The sequence below is a fragment of the Dendrobates tinctorius genome, unplaced genomic scaffold (genome assembly GCF_039654945.1).
Source record: "Dendrobates tinctorius isolate UK_male_01 unplaced genomic scaffold, ASM3965494v1 ptg000292l, whole genome shotgun sequence".
NCBI classification, from domain to species: Eukaryota; Metazoa; Chordata; class Amphibia; order Anura; family Dendrobatidae; genus Dendrobates; species Dendrobates tinctorius.
Genome location: NW_027361959.1, coordinates 4598260 through 4618693, shown reverse-complemented (window position 1 = coordinate 4618693; position 20434 = coordinate 4598260). Strand labels below are relative to the sequence as shown.

Below are 20434 nucleotides of genomic sequence, written 5' to 3'. Positions count from 1 at the left end.
AGACAGAGGTTAACGTCAGTACAAGTTCTTACCCGAGGATGCGGGAGGAGGAGGGGAAACGTCTGGCAGTGACCCCCGATGCGCGTTTCGCGGCGCAAAAAGGCCTTGATGAAAATGATTGCAATCACAAATTCTTTGGTATGATCTTGGTATGATCATTTAATTTGTCTTAAATGAAAAAACACAAAAGAGAATGAAGCAAAAAGCAAAACATTGATCATTTCACACAAAACGCCAAAAATGGGCCAGACAAAAGTATTGGCACCCTCAGCCTAATACTTGGTTACACAACCTTTAGCCAAAATAACTGCGACCAACCGCTTCCGGTAACCATCAGTGAGTTTCTTACAATGCTCTGCTGGAATTTTAGACCATTCTTCTTTGGCAAACTGCTCCAGGTCCCTGATATTTGAAGGGTGCCTTCTCCAAACTGCCATTTTTAGATCTCTCCACAGGTGTTCTATGGGATTCAGGTTTGGACTCATTGCTGGCCACCTTAGAAGTCTCCAGTGCTTTCTCTCAAACCATTTTTTAGTGCTTTTTGAAGTGTGCTTTGGGTCATTGTCCTGCTGGAAGACCCATGACCTCTGAGGGAGACCCAGCTTTCTCACACTGGGCCCTACATTATGCTGCAAAATTTGTTGGTAGTCTTCAGACTTCATAATGCCATGCACACGGTCAAGCAGTCTAGTGCCAGAGGCAGCAAAGCAACCCCAAAACATCAGGGAACCTCCGCCATGTTTGACTGTAGGGACCGTGTTCTTTTCTTTGAATGCCTCTTTTTTTCTCCTGTAAACTCTATGTTGATGCCTTTGCCCCAAAAGCTCTACTTTTGTCTCATCTGACCAGAGAACATTCTTCCAAAACGTTTTAGGCTTTTTAAGGTAAGTTTTGGCAAACTCCAGCCTGGCTTTTTTATGTCTCGGGCTAAGAAGTGGGGTCTTCCTGGGTCTCCTACCATACAGTCCCTTTTCATTCAGATGCCGATGGATAGTACGGGTTGACACTGTTTACCCTCGGACTGCAGGGCAGCTTGAACTTGTTTGGATGTTAGTCGAGGTTCTTTATCCAACATCCGCACAATCTTGCGTTGAAATCTCTTGTCAATTTTTCTTTTCCGTCCACATCTAGGGAGGTTAGCCACAGTGCCATGGGCTTTATACTTCTTGATGACACTGCGCACGGTAGACACAGGAACATTCAGGTCTTTGGAGATGGACTTGTAGCCTTGAGATTGCTCATGCTTCCTCACAATTTGGTTTCTCAAGTCCTCAGACAGTTCTTTGGTCTTCTTTCTTTTCTCCATGCTCAATGTGGTACACACAAGGACACAGGACAGAGGTTGAGTCAACTTTAATCCATGTCAACTGGCTGCAAGTGTGATTTAGTTATTGCCAACACCTGTTAGGTGCCACAGGTAAGTTACAGGTGCTGTTAATTACACAAATTAGAGAAGCATCACATGATTTTTCGAACAGTGCCAATACTTTTGTCCACCCTCTTTTTTATGTTTGTTGTGGAATTATATCCAATTTGGCTTTAGGACAATTCTTTTTGCGTTTTTTCATTTAAGACAAATTAAATGAAGATAATAATACCAAAGAATTTGTGTTTGCAATCATTTTCAGGAAGGAGTATTATCTGACAGAATTGCAGGGGTGTCAATACTTTTGGCCACAACTGTAGCTGTTGTAGTATAGGTGGGAAGGACAGGGTTAAATTCCAAATCTGTAGTGCTTGATAAGACTTATAGAATCGTTACTTCCAACAGGAGGCGCTATAGAGTTCAAGTCCTCTTCCTCTCTGAAGAGGCAATTTGCAGATGTGTATTTGCATGTAATGTAGTATGAGTGTATTAACATACTCACCTACCACTGTGTTCTTTGGGATCCAGCGCCGTTCTGCTCCTCTTCTCAATGACGTCACCGCTCTGCAGACTCTCCAGATCCCACTTCGTTCTGGGAGACCTGGAAGTGGCTTTTACAGTGAAATCCTTTGAATCGTCAGAACGAGGCCCCATAGGCTCATACTGTAAGGGTAGGTTAACAAGACTGTATAAAAACATCATTCAGAGTTTCATCCAGAAAAGTGGAGCGTTTGTTTTCTCATTTGTCATCTGTGTGCAATCCATATACAGTTTGATTTTTTTACAGCAGAAGTTATCATTTACAGGACCAGTTTTCCCTGTGGCATCCGATTTTGTTTTGGACCCATAAACTTGAATGGGTGAGTCTCATCTGATATGCAGAGCAAACTCATGCATGCTGCGATTTTTTCACACACATATTCAGTCAGTGAAAAAAAATCGCTCAGCTGCACTGCCCCATTGAATAACACTCGGACCAGAACTCTGGTCCTTTACATGAGCCCTAAAAGACACTTCCATCTAACATGGGGCATAGAGAGACATCACTGACAAGAGGAGCAGAACGACACTGGCTCCGGGAGAAGGTGGCGGTAGGAGAGTATATTAATACACTCACAGTACATTACATGCACCTATACACACATTTAAAGGAATCTGTCACCTATTTTTTCGCATATAAGATGCGGCCACCGCCATCACGGGTTTATCTACAGCATTCTGTAATGCTGTAGATAAGCCCCCGATGTAACCTGAAAGATAAGAAAAAAGGGTTAGATTATACTCACCCAGGGGCGGTCCAGTCCGGGGTACGATGGGTGTCGTGGTCCGGGTCCGGCGCCTCCCATCTTCTAGCAATGACATCCTCTTCTTTGCTTCCCGTCTCGGCTCCCGCACAGGTGTACTGCTCTGCCCTGTCGAGGGCAGAGCAGAGTACTGCAGTGCGCAAGTGCCGGGAAAGGTCAGAGAGGTCTGGCGCCTGCGCACTGCAATACTCTGCCCTCAACTGGGCAGAGCAGTACGCCTGTGCCGGAGCCGCGACGGGAAGGAAAGAAGAGGACGTCATCGCTAGAGGATGGGAGGCGCCGGACCCGGACCACGACACCCATCGTACCCGGACCGGACCGCCCCTGGGTGAGTATAATATAACGTGCTTTTCTTATCTTTCAGGTTACATTGGGGGCTTATCTACAGCATTAAAGAATGCTGTAGATAAACCCCTGATGGCGGAGGTCGCATCTTAGGCTATGTGCACACGTAGTTTTTTGGGTGTGCGGATTTTGTAGAGAAAAGTCCTGCGGTTTTGCCCTGCGGTTTTACACCTCATAATGGATGAGGTGTAAAACTGCAGCGTTTTTGCACCAAACAATTGACATGCTGCAGTTTGTAAACCGCAGCAAAACCGCGCGGAATAAAACGCAGCATGTGCACAGCTTTTTTTTATTTCCATAGGAAATAAAGGTACTGTACAACGCAGCAGAATCTGCTGCGGACCCGCAGGTGCAGAAACGCTGCGGAATCGCAGCAGAATCCGCACCGTGTGCACATACCCTTATATGTGAAAAATAGGTGACAGATTCCCTTTAATAACGCTATATATAGATGGAAATGCTTCTTAGACAAAGGTTACACAATTATAAAAGGGTAAAGAATAAACTGTAAGAGTAGACGCAGTTATGAAATGTTAGCTGTGACTCAGGGCAGAGTCATGTTCTTACCTGTAGGCAGCAGGTGCTCCCGGCTTTGGAGGGAATTTACGCTATCCTAGGAATTTGCGAAATAGAGAAAATATGCCAGTTAAATGAATGTCAATTAGGAATGGTACATACACTTACTCCATGTAGATACATTCATCACTGGTCAGTCACTGCGATATGCAGAACCAACAAGGAAACATGACCTATCCCTGCAGAAATACACATTTTCTTTAAGCCATTACAACTAGGGAGGTAAAGTGACCTATGCCTTTTGCATTTACATCAAACTAATCTGACATTATCACAGGTGTAATCATAACCTTAGGCAAAAGGTGCCTAAAATGCAGATAATATATAGACCAGCCTGCTGCACTCCAGGATGGCGTCACCTTTGGTGAACCCTACACTATTATGTTACTAAATTACATAAATATTCCAAAACTGTTATGTCTGACTCTGGGAAACAAAAATGAAATAGAAGCCTAATTAATTATGGATCATGATATTTTAGGCAAACCTAGGCTAATTTATCAATAGGATTTCGATTTTTTTAATTAATTAGACCTATACTTGTATAGGTCTAATAAAATCCTAAAATCTAAAAGGAGCAGTTTGGGGGTCAAAGGTGAAAAGTCAAAACTTTTTAGTGTAATACTAATAACAGTGCTCAATAAAAGAGTGGAAATCAGGCAAAAAAGAACAAAACTCTATAATGGGCTTCACAAAAAAATACTGTACTGCTAAGGTAAAAAATGATAGATAAAAGCCACATTAAAATCAGCAGGTAAATACTCAGAAGCAGCAGTCTGAGGATATGTTCACTCTGTGGAGCCAATTTTTTTTCCTCTAGCAAAATGGCGTTAGCCGCGCCTACGCAGTAGCATTTATCGAAAAGCCGATACATGCTACTGTGCAGAAGTCATTGGCGACATTTTGTCAGAGAATTTTTTTTTTCTGAATGCATGCATATCACCAAATAAAATGATTACATGGATATTATAGATGCGCTCGTGCTATAGTGCAGGCGCCGCCACCTGCCTGCTAATTGAGATTTTTTTTTTCCAACATATAAAATTCAGTATGTAAAATAAAGGGCAGCTCATAAGCCATATAGATGAACATGTAAGCAGAGCACCACATGAAGACCCCCCCACAGGCCACCTCGAAGCACAAGAATCTCATTAACTGAAAAAAAAGATTACACAACAACCACAAGACGGATCTCACCAACCACGGTATCATGTTAATCAGTATAAGGGCGCCAATCTGACACTGTCTGTAGGTTACTGTGAACAATCCTGCTGACTGGTTCCCTTTAAGTGCTTCAGGGTTTAGAAGCCTTGAAGTGGTTACAAAAAGTGACATGCTAATTGTGAAGGTTCGGAAGCTGCCTGTTCTCTATACTTCATAGTGAAAAGACGCCTACAGCAGAGCCACTGCGAGAAAGACTGCAAAACTACCAGTGAAGCGGTTTCTGCTTGAAAAACTATACAAAAAGACTATGCGAGTATATATCCTTTAGAAAAAAAAATGAAAGGCATTTTCTGAGGAGGTTTCTGAGGATATTGACGAGGATCCGTTTAAAAAACTTCCCAAAGAACTAATATAACAACAGTTCATAACCTCTAAATCCAAAAAGCTGAAAAAGAAACTTCATGAAAAAAACTATTCCCCAACTCTTGAAAACCATTTAAGGCCACTTGCCAACATTGAGTATTTGCGATTTTTACCTCAGTGTCTGTAAGCCAAAACCAGGAGAGCAACAGTCAAAGGAAAAGTATAATAGAAACACTTCATCACTACTGTATTTCTCACCCACTTTTTTCACCTTAGGCTCACCTTAGCCTATGTGCACACGGAGTCTTTTCAGGTCAGATTCTGCCTGGAAACCAAATAAAAAAAGCACAGCAAAAGTGCCCCATAAAATGTACATAATACACAGCAATGTCAAAATGACACTTCACTGCGCGTTTCGTCTTATGTCACTTCCAGTGGTGGGTGCAAGTGCTCGTTACCTTAGTTTGCCTAGGGTGCTCGGGTATGCACTGAGTATCGCGGGTGCTCAAAAGACATGTTCAAGTCCCCGCGCCCACATGCTATGCAGTGGTTAGACAGCAACAACCTGTGTGGATTGCCTGACATACACAGGAAGTCCCTGCATGTTGTGTTTGTCTACAGCAGGAAAATATGAGAGCGGCGAGGACTCGAACATGTTACTCGAGCACCCTAGGCAAACTCAGGTAACGAGCACTTGCGACCATCACTAATCATTTCTCTTAACCACTTTAGTGTATGGAAACCCTGAAGCAGTTAAAAGAAGTGGCATGCTTAAGATGCCTGGACCAGGAAAGCTCCAAGTCTGCAAAAGTGACTAAAACCCTTGTTTTGTGTTCAGAATTTTGAGATTTGGAGGAGGATTTGGATAGTTTATGCTCAGTTTCCACTGAGTTTCTGCCTCCTAAAAAAATAAATGTGCACATACCCCAAGGGTGTTTTTGCAGCATATTTTATCCAGCGTATTTGGTGTGAAAAATACACGACGTTTCACAGTTCCAGCATCATCAATGAGATTTCTGAAATCTCAAGCACACGCTGTTTTTTTTCTCCTGGGCATATTTAAACAATGCTGCGGGTTTTTTTCCAAGATGCAGTATGTCTATACTTCAGTGTTTTTGCAGCTTTTCACCCATTAAAATTAATGTGTGAAAAACGCAAGTAAAAATGCAGCAAAAACGCAACTTGACATGCGACAAAGACGCAAGTTCTTGCTACCACTATGGTTTTTAGTGTAGAAAAAAAATGTCTAAATCCTGGCTAAGCGGCAAACCATGTTCACTTTTTACCACACATGTACATACTAATGTGTATGGTGCATATGGCTTTATATTCTGGAGCAAAATTTTAATAAATGTGTCGTAGAGCAGCAGATAAGATGATGCATTTTTGTTTTAGAGTAAAAATGCACAAAATAAATGGTGCAAATACACGAATAAGGACCTACTGTATATCGCTCAGAGCATTAGGGAGAGGACACGCACACAAGGTCAGACTGTCCTACAATACGGAAAGAGTTTGTCTCTGATTTATTTAAGCATCTTAATTGAATTGCATCTTAGATCGCAGCTGAATCAGCTTATTTTGTTAAAAGCTAATGTCTCTTTTTACAATGTCATTTTTATCTACAGAGGAGAGTGACTACATTGAGCATCCCTCGCTCTGGAGAACCTAGCACTTTTGTGATTCACAAGCACAATCTGTAGGGGGGGATCAGGTTTTGGAGTCTAGCAAGAAGGTGGCAGGGTAGGGTATGTGCACGCTGAGTCTTTTTGCTGAGTTTTCACAGCAGAACATGAGCAAAAAGATTTTCTTCAATTTTGGAGGAGTTTTGAGTATAGCAGGAATCATAGAATCATAGAATCGTAGAGTTGGAAGGGACCTACTGGGCCATCTGGTCCAACCCCCTGCTCAAAGCAGGATTCGCTAAATCATCCCAGTCAGATGTCTGTCCAGCCTCTGTTTGAAGACTTCCATTGAAGGAGAACTCACCACTTCTCGTGGCAGCCTGTTCCACTCATTGATCACTCTAACTGTCAAAAAGTTTTTTCTAATATCTAATCTGTGTCTCCTCCCATTCAGTTTCATCCCATTGCTTCTAGTCTTTCCTTGTGCAAATGAGAATAAAGTTGATCCTTCTACAATGTGACAGCCCTTTAGATATTTGTAGACAGCTATTAAGTCTCCTCTCAGTCTTCTCTTTTGCAAACTAAACATTCCCAAATCCTGCAACCTTTCCTCATAAGACAGGGTTTGCAGACCGGTCACCATTCTGGTTGCTCTTTTCTGAACTTGCTCCAGTTTGTTGATGTCTTTTTTAAAATGTGGTGCCCAAAACTGGACACAATATTCCAGATGAGGTCTGACCAAAGAGGAGTAGAGGGAAATAATGACTTCACGTGATCTAGACTGTATGCTTCTGTTAATACATCCTAGAATTGCATTTGCCTTTTTTGCTGCTGCATCACACTGTTGACTCATATTCAGTCTGTGATCTATTAGTATACCCAAGTCTTTTTCACATGTGCTGTCACTTAGCCCTATTCCTCCCATTCTATATATGCTTTTTTCATTTTTATTGCCCAGATGTAGTACTTTGCATTTCTCCCTGTTAAAAACCATTCTGTTAGTTGCTGCCCACTTCTCCAGTTTATTTAAATCTTTTTGAATCCTCTCTCTCTCTTCTCTAGTATTAGCTATCCCTCCTAGCTTTGTGTCATCAGCAAATTTAATCAGTTTACCCTCAATTCCTTCATCTAAATCGTTGATAAAGATGTTGAACAATACAGGGCCCAGGACAGAGCCCTGTGGTACCCCACTTGAGACATTCTTCCAACTGGATGTGCAGCCATTTACGACCACTCTTTGGGTCCGATCACTAAGCCAGTTATGAATCCACCTAACAGTTGCCTTGTCCATTCCATACTTAGTCATTTTTTCAATAAGGATTGTATGAGAGACTTTGTCAAATGCTTTGCATACGTAGAGTTACTGTTCAGTTTCTGCTCCAAAAACTCCTCAAAAATCTCAGTGCAAACACACCCTAAGGATATGTAGACATCAGTGCAACCGCCAAGTTTCGAGATGAAGCCACTTAAGGAAAACGCGACCATGCTCCAATCTTACACACTTGACTGGTTTGCAGACCTACCAATCTATTCATGTGGTCACACGTCTGACAATCATAATGCACATATTGAGTAGTCAGTATAAATTTAAACACAGTCAGTTAAAGGTATAGGGTCAATATTCAAGATTGGGCATAATAGTCATTAATTATGGGACAGCATTTTTAAGGTTTAAAGAAGTTGTGTTACACCCGGTCCCAGTCCTGGCGCTGCACCCAGGTCTGCCACTGTTACACCTGGTTCCCGTCCTGTCGCTGCGTCCAGGTCTGCCGCTGCTCCCCCGTTCTGGGCACTCACCTCCAGCCTCGCGCGCTGTCCTTAGGCAGCAGCCGGCCTCCTCTGGGTCTCATGCTGCTGCTCTGCATTCAGGCCTCCCTCCTGCCTCCACCTCCTGTCGTCCTGTTGGCAGATCTGTAACTAGAGCTATTAGGGCCCGCCCGCGTGCTCTCCTGCCTTCTTAAAGGGACAGTGCGCATTTTTCAAAAAGTGCAATTATCCAATGGCAGCTCACTGGCTGCTATTTCTGGCCTCCCCTCCAGAGGGAGCGTGCCGGAGCAATTAGTATCTATCATTGCTACAGCTGGTTCTCATGCGAACGTGTCTGTGGCTCTGTACATTGTCTAATGCTATCTGTCTCCACAGAATATCAGTATCCTGTGCTTCCTGGTTATATCTGCAGCCATCTGGGCAAAAGCCATCCCGTTCCGCCAACAGCCATCCGAGTCCAAGGACTGTGTGAAGGTCACTGGAACCGACTCCTTACCAACTACCCAGATCCAGGACCCGTCTCATTACGGACTTTACTGTAACTACTGTTATCCCTTTTGGTCCCACTGGGACAGCTGTCACGTGTTTGGGGTCTAACTGTAGGTGGCACCTGTGTCCTCTGGGTATTTATTTCTGGCCCTGTCTGAGGGGCTTTACTACGGGTACCTGGGGCTTGCTAGTCACGCCCCCTGGACCGTGGCCCCGAGGTTCCACTTAAAAAATAAAAACGAATGTGAACTTCACCATCTCTGCCTCCGCTTCCATTCGTTACAGATTGCTCTGGCCATGGAATCTGCTGGACCCCAGAGGCCTCAGACTATAGAACTGTGCCAAGAGGTGACTCGCTTGAAAGAGCAACAGGACAAGAGCACATCTTATCTACGTAACACGTCCACCCGCATGGATTCTCTGCTGAACCCGGCTGCTCCTGATTCACCTAGCAATACCCAGGTACCTGCTGTCATGACAAGCAAGGGCCCTCGCCTGGTGGCTCCTCCCCGCTTCCATGGTGATCGATCCCACTCAGTGTCGGGGTTTTCTCAATCAGTGTACCCTACACTTCGAAATCCTGGGGCACATGTTTGCTTCTGACCGTGCCAAAGTGGGCTTCGTTATGTCACATCTGGCAGGAGAGGCTCTCACCTGGCTAAACCCATTGTGGGAGAGAGAAGACCCACTGGTTAATGATCTTCAATCTTTCTTAGAGACTTTTCGCAGGATCTTCGATGAACCTGGCCGGTCCATGTCGACCGCTTCGCCTAAGCCAAGAAACCCTCACGGTGGCTCAGTATGCTGTTCAGTTCCGCACCCTGTCGTCTGAGTTATCCTGGAACAATGAGGCCTTGCTGGCTACCTTCTGGGAGGGCCTATCTGGAAAAATTAAGAATGAGCTAACGGGACGGGACAGGCCTACCATCTTGGATGACGTGATTTCCTTGTTAACCACGATTGACCTGCGTTTTCAGGCGCGTTTCATGGAGATTAAGCGTGACAAGAGGTCCTACCACCTGGACTCTAATTCTTCCAAGATGGCTACCTCATCCTCTTCTCCCGAAGTTATGGAGGTAGATCGAGTAAGTCTGGCTAGTCGCCGCCAGGAGGCGCGTCGCAAAGACTGAAGCTGTCTATATTGTGGTATTTCCGATCACCTGATCTGCTCCTGTCCAAAGAAGTCGGGAAACTCCTGTGCCTAGGCTCAGTAGGAGAGGCCACCCTAGGTAGAGAACGTTCTCTCCTTCGTTGCAGATCTGTCTCCGTGACTGCAGAGCAATAAAATTTTCTGGACTCAGGAGCAGGCTTCTTCTTCGTGAAGAAAAAGGACGGATCCTTGCGACCCTGTATCGACTACCGGGGACTGAACCAGATCACGGTAAAAAACAGGTACCCTTTGCCTCTAATTTCAGAACTGTTTGACCGTCTCCGAGGTGCCAAGATCTTCATCAAGCTGGATCTCAGAGGTGCCTACAATTTTATCCGAATCAAGGATGGAGACGAATGGAAAACAGCCTTCAACACACGTGATGGCCACTACGAGTACCTGGTAATGCCATTTGATCTAAGCATAGCACCTGCTGTTTTCCAAGAGTTCGTCAATGACATTTTCAGGGATCTGCTTTACACCTGTGTTGTCTACCTGGACGACATCCTGATTTTTTTTTTTTTTTTCTACTGACTTGGTCTCGCACCGCAGGCAAGTACGCCTAGTCTTACAGAGGCTCAGGGAGTACAGACTGTAAGCCAAGTTTGAAAAATGCCTCTTTGAACAATCCTCTTTGCCTTTCCTCGGTTACATTGTTTCCTCCACAGGATTAAAAATGGATCCAGAGAAGTTATCGGCTGTACTCAAGTGGCCTCGTCCGTCTGGGCTGAAGGCCATACAGCAATTTCTGGGCTTCGCCAACTACTACAGGCAATTCATTCCTGACTTCTCCACTCGAGTGGTGCCCATCTCAGCTCTGACCCGGAAAGGTACAAATCCCAAGGATTGGCGGCCTGATGCTGAGGAGGTTTTTGTTTCTCTCAAAAAGGTCTTTGCTGTCGCACCTGTTCTTCATTGTCCTAACTCCAATGAACAATTTTTTCTTGAGGTCGATGCCTCTCCAGTAGGTGCGGGAGCCTTACTAACCCAGAAATCGCCCCCCCGGGCGAATGCATTCCTGTGGGTTTTTTTCCAAGGTTTTTTTCGTCCGCAGAGAGGAATTATTCTGTTGGAGATCGGGAATTGTCGGCTATCAAATTGGCTCTGCAGGAGTGGAGGCATCTTCTAGAAGGAGCTCTTCATCAGGTAGTCATATACACCGATCACAAAAACCTTGCTTACCTCCAAACTGCACAAAGGCTGAATCCTCGTCAAGCCCGCTGGGCTTTGTTTTTTGCTCGTTTTAATTTTGTTCTTTTTCGCCCAGCTGACAAAAGTCAAAGCCGACGCACTTTCCAGAGCTTTTCTACCTCCTGATCAAGAAGAAGAACTGCAGCACATCATTGAACCCTCAAGGTTAGTCGCGGTCGCTTCTGCTGATCTTACCGTGCTTCCCCCTGGGAAAACTTTTTTGTGTCAGCTTCTGAATGTACAGTCATGGCCAAAAGTATTGACACCCCTGCAATTCTGTCAGATAATATTCAGTTTCTTCCTGAAAATGATTGCAAACACAAATTCTTTGGTATTATTATCTTCATTTAATTTGTCTTAAATGAAAAAACACAAAAGAGAATGAAGCAAAAAGCAAAACATTGATCATTTCACACAAAACTCCAAAAATGGGCCGGACAAAAGTATTGGCACCCTCAGCCTAATACTTGGTTGCACAACCTTTAGCCAAAATAACTGCGACCAACCGCTTCCGGTAACCATCAATGAGTTTCTTACAATGCTCTGCTGGAATTTTAGACCATTCTTCTTTGGCAAACTGCTCCAGGTCCCTGATATTAGAAGGGTGCCTTCTCCAAACTGCCATTTTTAGATCTCTCCACAGGTGTTCTATGGGATTCAGGTCTGGACTCATTGCTGGCCACCTTAGAAGTCTGCAGTGCTTTCTCTCAAACCATTTTCTAGTGCTTTTTGAAGTGTGTTTTGGGTTATTGTCCTGCTGGAAGACCCATGACCTCTGAGGTAGACCCAGCTTTCTCACACTGGGCCCTACATTATGCTGCAAAATTTGTTGGTAGTCTTCTGACTTCATAATGCCATGCACACGGTCAAGCAGTCCAGTGCCAGAGGCAGCAAAGCAATCCCAAAACATCAGGGAACCTCCGCCATGTTTGACTGTAGGGACCGTGTACTTTTCTTTGAATGCCTCTTTTTTCTCCTGTAAACTCTATGTTGATGCTTTTGCCCTAAAAGCTCTACTTTTGTCTCATCTGACCAGAGAACATTCTTCCAAAATGTTTTAGGCTTTTTCAGGTAAGTTTTGGCAAACTCCAGCCTGGCTTTTTTATGTCTCGGGGTAAGAAGTGGGGTCTTCCTGGGTCTCCTACCATACAGTCCCTTTTCATTCAGATGCCGACGGATAGTACGGGTTGACACCGTTGTACCCTCGGACTGCAGGGCAGCTTGAACTTGTTTGGATGTTAGTGGAGGTTCTTTATCCAACATCCGCACAATCTTGCATTGAAATCTCTTGTCAATTTTTCTTTTCCGTCCACATCTAGAGAAGTTAGCCACAGTGCCATGGGCTTTAAACTTCTTGATGACACTGCGCACGGTAGACACAGGAACATTCAGGTCTTTGGAGATGGACTTGTAGCCTTAATATTTCTCATGCTTCCTCACAATTTGGTTTCTCAAGTCCTCAGACAGTTCTTTGGTCTTCTTTCTTTTCTCCATGCTCAATGTGGTACACACAAGGACACAGGACAGAGGTTGAGTCAACTTTAATCCATGTCAACTGGCTGCAAGTGTGATTTAGTTATTGCCAACACCTGTTAGGTGCCACAGGTAAGTTACAGGTGCTGTTAATTACACAAATTAGAGAAGCATCACATGATTTTTCGAACAGTGCCAATACTTTTGTCCGCCCTCTTTTTTATGTTTGGTGTGGAATTATATCCAATTTGGCTTTAGGACAATTCTTTTTGTGTTTTTTCATTTAAGACAAATTAAATGAAGATAATAATACCAAAGAATTTGTGTTTGCAATCATTTTCAGGAAGAAACTGAGTATTATCTGACAGAATTGCAGGGGTGTCAATACTTTTGGCCATGACTGTACTAGTGTGCTTCAGTGGGGTCACTCATCCAAGTTGGCTGGTCAGAGAGACTCTGCAACTCATCTCCCGGTACTACTGGTGGCCTGCCATGGCTAAGGACACTCAGGAGTACGTCACAGCTTGTCCTTCCTGTGCTCGTAACAAGACGACCAAGCACCTACCCGCAGGTAGGCTTCAGCCTCTTCCAATTCTGTCCGCTCCCTGGCAACACATCACGATGGACTTCATCACAGTTCTTCCGATCTCATCTGACTGTTCTGTGGTGTGGGTAGTGGTGGATCGCTTCTCTAAAATGGCTCACTTCGTTCCACTACCCGGTCTTCCAACTGCTCCTGAGTTGGCGGATCTGTTCATCCGACACATCTTCCGTCTCCATGGTTTCCCTCACCACATCGTGTCCGACAGAGGAGTCCAGTTCACCTCAAGATTCTGGAGAGCAGTTTGTAAACTGGTAAGAATTGAACTGGATTTTTCCTCAGCGTACCATCCCCAGTCCAATGGACAAGTGGAGAGGACAAATCAAATCCTTGCTGGATTCCTGCGTCACTTTGTCAACGCCCATCATGACGACTGGGTAGACTTACTGTTCTGGGCTGAATTTTCTTACAACAACCAAGTAAGTGAATCTTCTGGAAAGTCTCCCTTTCAGATTGTCTTCAGACTGCAACCCGGAATACCTCTTCCCATCTCCGGATCATCTGGCGTTCCGACTGCCGATACTTTCTCTGAAGATTTTTCTAAGGTCTGGAGGGATACCAAAACTGCTCTTGAGAAAGCCACCCAGCGTATGAAAAGGCATGCAGACAAGAGACGTTTGGATGCTCCTATGTTTCGCCCCGGAGACAAGGTATGGCTCTCTTCTAAGTACATCCGTTTAAAGATGCCATCCTACAAACTGGGTCCCCGGTTCATCGGACCATTTGAGATCTTGAGACAAATCAATCCAGTCTCTTACAATTTGAAGTTGCCTACTTCAATACGTGTGCCTAACTCCTTTCACGCTTCTCTCCTCAAACCGGTAGTTTTGAGGTTTTGAGCCCCTTCTTTAAGGATCCGGGTACCACTCCTGACCCTGTCTCGGAGGATGATGTTTTTGAGGTAAAACATATCCTGGCCGTAAAAAAAAGTAAGGGGTAAGACCTACTACCTGGTGGACTGGAGGGGTTTTGGCCCTGAGGAGAGATCTTGGGAGCCTAGAGAGAACATCCAGGCTCCTCTTCTCCTTAAAAGATTCTACTCAGGCTTGAAGAAGAGGGGGATACTGTTACACCTGGTTCCCATCCTTGCGCTGCGTCCAGGTCTGCCGCTGCCCCCCATTCTGGGCACTCACCTCCAGCCTCGCGCGCTGTCCTTAGGCAGCAGCCGGCCTCCTCTGGGTCTCATGCTGCTGCTCTGCATTCAGGCCTCCCTCCTGCCTCCACCTCCTGGTGTCCTGTCGGCAGATCTGTAACTAGAGCTATTGGGGCCCGCCCACGTGCTCTCCTGCCTTCTTAAAGGGACAGCGCGCATTTTTCAAAAAGTGCAATTATCCAATGGCAGCGCACTGGCTGCTATTTCTGGCCTCTCCTTCAGAGGGAGAGCGCCGGAGCAACGAGTATCTATCAATGCTACATCTGGTTCTCATGCTAACCTGTCTGCGCTGCGTCTGCAGTCTCTGTGCATTGTCTAATGCTATCTGTCTCCAAAGATTATCAGTATCCTGTGCTTCCTGGTTATATCTGCAACCATCTGGGCGAAAGCCATCCTGTTCCGCCAGCAGCCATCCGAGTCCAAGGACTGTGTGAAGGTCACTGAAACCGACTCCTTACCAACTACCCGGATCCAGGACCCGTCTCATTACGGACTCTGCTGTAACTACTGTTATCCCTTTTGGTCACGCTGGGACAGCTGCCACGTGTTCGGGGTCTAACTGGAGGTGGCACCTGTGTCCTCCGGGCCTTCCATTCTGGCCCTGTCTGAGGGGCTTTACTACGGGTACCTGGGGCTCACTAGTCACGCCCCCTTCAGAGCCCCCCCGGACCATGGTCCCGAGGTTCCACTTAAAAAATAAAAACGAATGTGAACTTCACCATCTCTGCCTCTGCTTCCATTTGTTACAAGTTGTCCACTACTTGGTCAACTCCTTCTCATACCCCACAATTGACCCCAATAAAATAAAAAAGTTTAGATTCACCTCCCGTGCTGGCATCACTGTCCCCGCCTTTGGGCAACTTGAACATGAAGAGGAAGTCCAGGCTGCACCTGATCTCTCACTTCCTCTTCATGTTCAATTTGTCTGAAGGCGGGGACAGTGACGCCAGCACTGACTGGTTGCCAAGGTCACAACACCGCATGACAGCCTTGGGGAGAGCGAGTGCCGACAACGCAGGAAAGGCGCCAGTATGGAAGGTGAGTATAAACTTTTTTTTATTTTATTGAGGCCAAGCGTGGGGTATGAGAGAGATTTACGGCTCAGTGTGCTAAAGATACACTTTTTCACATATGACTGGGCTGCAATATGCAAAACTATGGTAAATTACTATGTCACCTTACAAATTACTCCAAGTCCGTGGTTTAGTGTTCAAACTTCTATGTATAAAAACAACAATCACAAAATAATATACAAGTATTGTAGGTGCTATTATACATATAGGAACCAAACAGACAAAGTCACGCAGAAATCGAGGTAGCAACATGGGCGAGCGTAAAAATAAACCTATACTATCAATACAGCATCAGTGACCAAGATCTCGTCTAAGGCCGGAGTCACACACTTTTTAATATTAGAGTTAGGACTGTCCCAACTATGGTCGCCATGATGAGGTGGGATGGCTTTAGCATTTTTGATAAAAAAATATGCTAACTACCATGTATTATTTCCATGCACTATGCTATTTATTTATTGCAAGGGATTTACGGTAATCATGTTTCTGTATTTGTTCTTTTTCTGTTTAGTGGCCTATGTGAATGTGCGCTTACATGCACACCAGTTTATATCCCAGTTCATACTTTCGTTTTTTTTTCGGATTCATACTACTGTATAACACGGCTGAGTGCTATCTGATGTTTTATCGCATAGCTCTCGGCCCAGTGTTATTCTATGGGGAAGATCACATCTGCAATATTTTCTCATCCCGATTTGGCAGGCTGCGATTTAGTACAGTGGAAGAAATATAAATGACAACACCATTACGTTACAGCTACATAACCCCAGGGTCAGAGCATGTAGCGAGGCATAAATATTGCAGCCTATGACCTGCTGGCATGCTGCAGGCATAAGGTATTCCTGGAAGTACTCTCTAAAAGGCGACTAATGTATATATAACACTAGTATTCTTTATATATGAAGACAGAGAAGTCGCAGTGACTATATACCGTATATTCTGAATTTGTAATTGTATACATAACAGTTAAAAAAATGCTTCTACCTTAGGGGTGACTTTTCAGAATACATGAACAGCAATCCTTGCATATAACATGAATATATATGTATTAGCTACAGAACCATCAAAAAAGGCTATGGGCTGTCTTATAACTGTGTTTTGCAATGGTACTTGAAGAGTAAGTGAACTTTTGTATCATTTTTTTTTTTTTTTATATTTTTCGGCCTATTTAATTTTGAGCAGATTGGTAGATCTTCGGATCCTGAGACCCCTACCTATCGCTTAGAAGACCACTTGGAAGTGCGCAGCTCAGTACATAGTGCGCACAGCTCCAGCCTGAGTGCTTGTACAGAGTGAAGAACAGATGCAGTAGAAAGCCACAGAGTTTCTACTGAATACATACTCCGTTCTGTGCACATCTGAGTAGATGGGCAGACACCTGGATGTTCGGGTCTGGAGGGTTAGGCCGAACAGTTAAAAAAAAAAAGTTTGGCTTCGGGTACCAGAAGAGTGTAAGGATCCCGGATGTTCCATGGAGCCTGTTTTGCTCTTGTCCAAGATGGAGTCTGGTACTTCGCCCTGTCCTTGAACTTCCTGTCTGTCCTGCTATTTAAATTCGGGTAAGGAGATCCTCCTTGCCTGACTATTTTGTTGCTGCCTGCTTCTGGGCTCCCTCCTGGCTTGCCTCTGGAGTCCCTGCTGCTGCTCGTTACTCGATGCCCTGCCTCTCCACTACCAGTTGTCTTCAATCCGCTGAGCTGCTTCCGGCTCCTGCTGGAGTTACCTACTGTCCTACTTCTAAGGTCAGAGTCACACTAGCAAGAAATACGGACGAGTGCTATGTGCAAAAACAACGCATTGCACTCAGACCAATGTTAATCTATGGGGCTGATCCCATCAGCCGATTTTTTTTCTCGCCCGTATTATACGGACTGAGAAAATCGCAGCATGCTGTGATTGTCAGCGTATTACGCCCGTAATATGCCAATGCAAGTCTATGGGGGCGAGAAAACTACGGATTACACACGGACCAGACGTGTGACTTGCGAGAAATACGCACCGGTGTCCTTTAACAAAAGCCGGCAATTCATTTTGGGATACAGTAAAAATCACACTGACATGTTTAATAAAGAATAGAAAGGATATATACACATAGAATATATATATATATTCTGTCACTGAGACACACATATACAGTTGTGGCCAAAAGTATTGACACCCCTGCAATTCTGTCAGATAATACTCAGTTTCTTCCTGAAAATGATTGCAAACACAAATTCTTTGGTATTATTATCTTCATTTAATTTGTCTTAAATGAAAAAACACAAAAGAGAATGAAGCAAAAAGCAAAACATTGATCATTTCACACAAAACTCCAAAAATGGGCCAGACAAAAGTATTGGCACCCTCAGCCTAATACTTTGTTGCACAACCTTTAGCCAAAATAACAGCGACCAACCGCTTCCGGTAACCACCAATGAGTTTCTTACAATGCTCTGCTGGAATTTTAGACCATTCTTCTTTGGCAAACTGCTCCAGGTCCCTGATATTTGAAGGGTGCCTTATCCAAACTGTCATTTTTAGATCTCTCCACAGGTGTTCTATGGGATTCAGGTCTGGACTCATTGCTGGCCACCTTAGAAGTCTCCAGTGCTTTCTCTCAAACCATTTTCTAGTGCTTTTTGAAGTGTGTTTTGGGTCATTGTCATGCTGGAAGACCCATGACCTCTGAGGGAGACCCAGCTTTCTCACACTGGGCCCTACATTATGCTGCAAAATTTGTTGGCAGTCTTCAGACTTCATAATGCCATGCACACAGTCAATCAGTCCAGTGCCAGAGGCAGCAAAGCAACCCCAAAACATCAGGGAACCTCTGCCATGTTTGACTGTAGGGACCGTGTTCTTTTCTTTGAATGCTTCTTTTTTTCTCCTGTAAACTCTATGTTGATGCCTTTGCCCAAAAAGCTCTACTTTTGTCTCACCTGACCAGAGAACATTCTTCCAAAATGTTTTATGCTTTTTCAGGTAAGTTTTGGCAAACTCCAGCCTGGCTTTTTTATGTCTCGGGGTAAGAAGTGGGGTCTTCCTGGGTCTCCTACCATACAGTCCCTTTTCATTCAGATGCCGACGGATAGTACGGGTTGACACCGTTGTACCCTCGGACTGCAGGGCAGCTTGAACTTGTTTGGATGTTAGTGGAGGTTCTTTATCCAACATCCGCACAATCTTGCATTGAAATCTCTTGTCAATTTTTCTTTTCCGTCCACATCTAGAGAAGTTAGCCACAGTGCCATGGGCTTTAAACTTCTTGATGACACTGCGCACGGTAGACACAGGAACATTCAGGTCTTTGGAGATGGACTTGTAGCCTTAATATTTCTCATGCTTCCTCACAATTTGGTTTCTCAAGTCCTCAGACAGTTCTTTGGTCTTCTTTCTTTTCTCCATGCTCAATGTGGTACACACAAGGACACAGGACAGAGGTTGAGTCAACTTTAATCCATGTCAACTGGCTGCAAGTGTGATTTAGTTATTGCCAACACCTGTTAGGTGCCACAGGTAAGTTACAGGTGCTGTTAATTACACAAATTAGAGAAGCATCACATGATTTTTCGAACAGTGCCAATACTTTTGTCCGCCCTCTTTTTTATGTTTGGTGTGGAATTATATCCAATTTGGCTTTAGGACAATTCTTTTTGTGTTTTTTCATTTAAGACAAATTAAATGAAGATAATAATACCAAAGAATTTGTGTTTGCAATCATTTTCAGGAAGAAACTGAGTATTATCTGACAGAATTGCAGGGGTGTCAATACTTTTGGCCATGACTGTACTAGTGTGCTTCAGTGGGGTCACTCATCCAAGTTGGCTGGTCAGAGAGACTCTGCAACTCATCTCCCGGTACTACTGGTGGCCTGCCATGGCTAAGGACACTCAGGAGTACGTCACAGCTTGTCCTTCCTGTGCTCGTAACAAGACGACCAAGCACCTACCCGCAGGTAGGCTTCAGCCTCTTCCAATTCTGTCCGCTCCCTGGCAACACATCACGATGGACTTCATCACAGTTCTTCCGATCTCATCTGACTGTTCTGTGGTGTGGGTAGTGGTGGATCGCTTCTCTAAAATGGCTCACTTCGTTCCACTACCCGGTCTTCCAACTGCTCCTGAGTTGGCGGATCTGTTCATCCGACACATCTTCCGTCTCCATGGTTTCCCTCACCACATCGTGTCCGACAGAGGAGTCCAGTTCACCTCAAGATTCTGGAGAGCAGTTTGTAAACTGGTAAGAATTGAACTGGATTTTTCCTCAGCGTACCATCCCCAGTCCAATGGACAAGTGGAGAGGACAAATCAAATCCTTGCTGGATTCCTGCGTCACTTTGTCAACGCCCATCATGACGACTGGGTAGACTTACTGTTCTGGGCTGAATTTTCTTACAACAACCAAGTAAGTGAATCTTCTGGAAAGTCTCCCTTTCAGATTGTCTTCAGACTGCAACCCGGAATACCTCTTCCCATCTCCGGATCATCTGGCGTTCCGACTGCCGATACTTTCTCTGAAGATTTTTCTAAGGTCTGGAGGGATACCAAAACTGCTCTTGAGAAAGCCACCCAGCGTATGAAAAGGCATGCAGACAAGAGACGTTTGGATGCTCCTATGTTTCGCCCCGGAGACAAGGTATGGCTCTCTTCTAAGTACATCCGTTTAAAGATGCCATCCTACAAACTGGGTCCCCGGTTCATCGGACCATTTGAGATCTTGAGACAAATCAATCCAGTCTCTTACAATTTGAAGTTGCCTACTTCAATACGTGTGCCTAACTCCTTTCACGCTTCTCTCCTCAAACCGGTAGTT

At 44.7% G+C, this 20434-nt stretch overlaps 1 protein-coding gene across 2 annotated transcripts in view; it reads right to left on the bottom strand.

The window, feature by feature from the left end:
- The window catches only part of LOC141072858 (neurotrypsin-like), a 143918-nt gene that overhangs the window by 93836 nt on the left and 29648 nt on the right, over positions 1–20434 (bottom strand). Inside the window, exons 1-2 of one of the 2 annotated variants that reach the window (XM_073560050.1) lie at positions 4789–4833; positions 3583–3628 (exon numbers count right to left, since the gene is read on the bottom strand). In XM_073560050.1, the coding sequence (XP_073416151.1) occupies positions 3583–3628; positions 4789–4803 (61 nt within the window). In that variant the 5' untranslated portion in view covers positions 4804–4833. Of the gene's footprint in view, positions 1–3582; positions 3629–4788; positions 4834–20434 lie in introns of those variants that run through there. The other variant, XM_073560049.1, reaches the window with a different exon arrangement.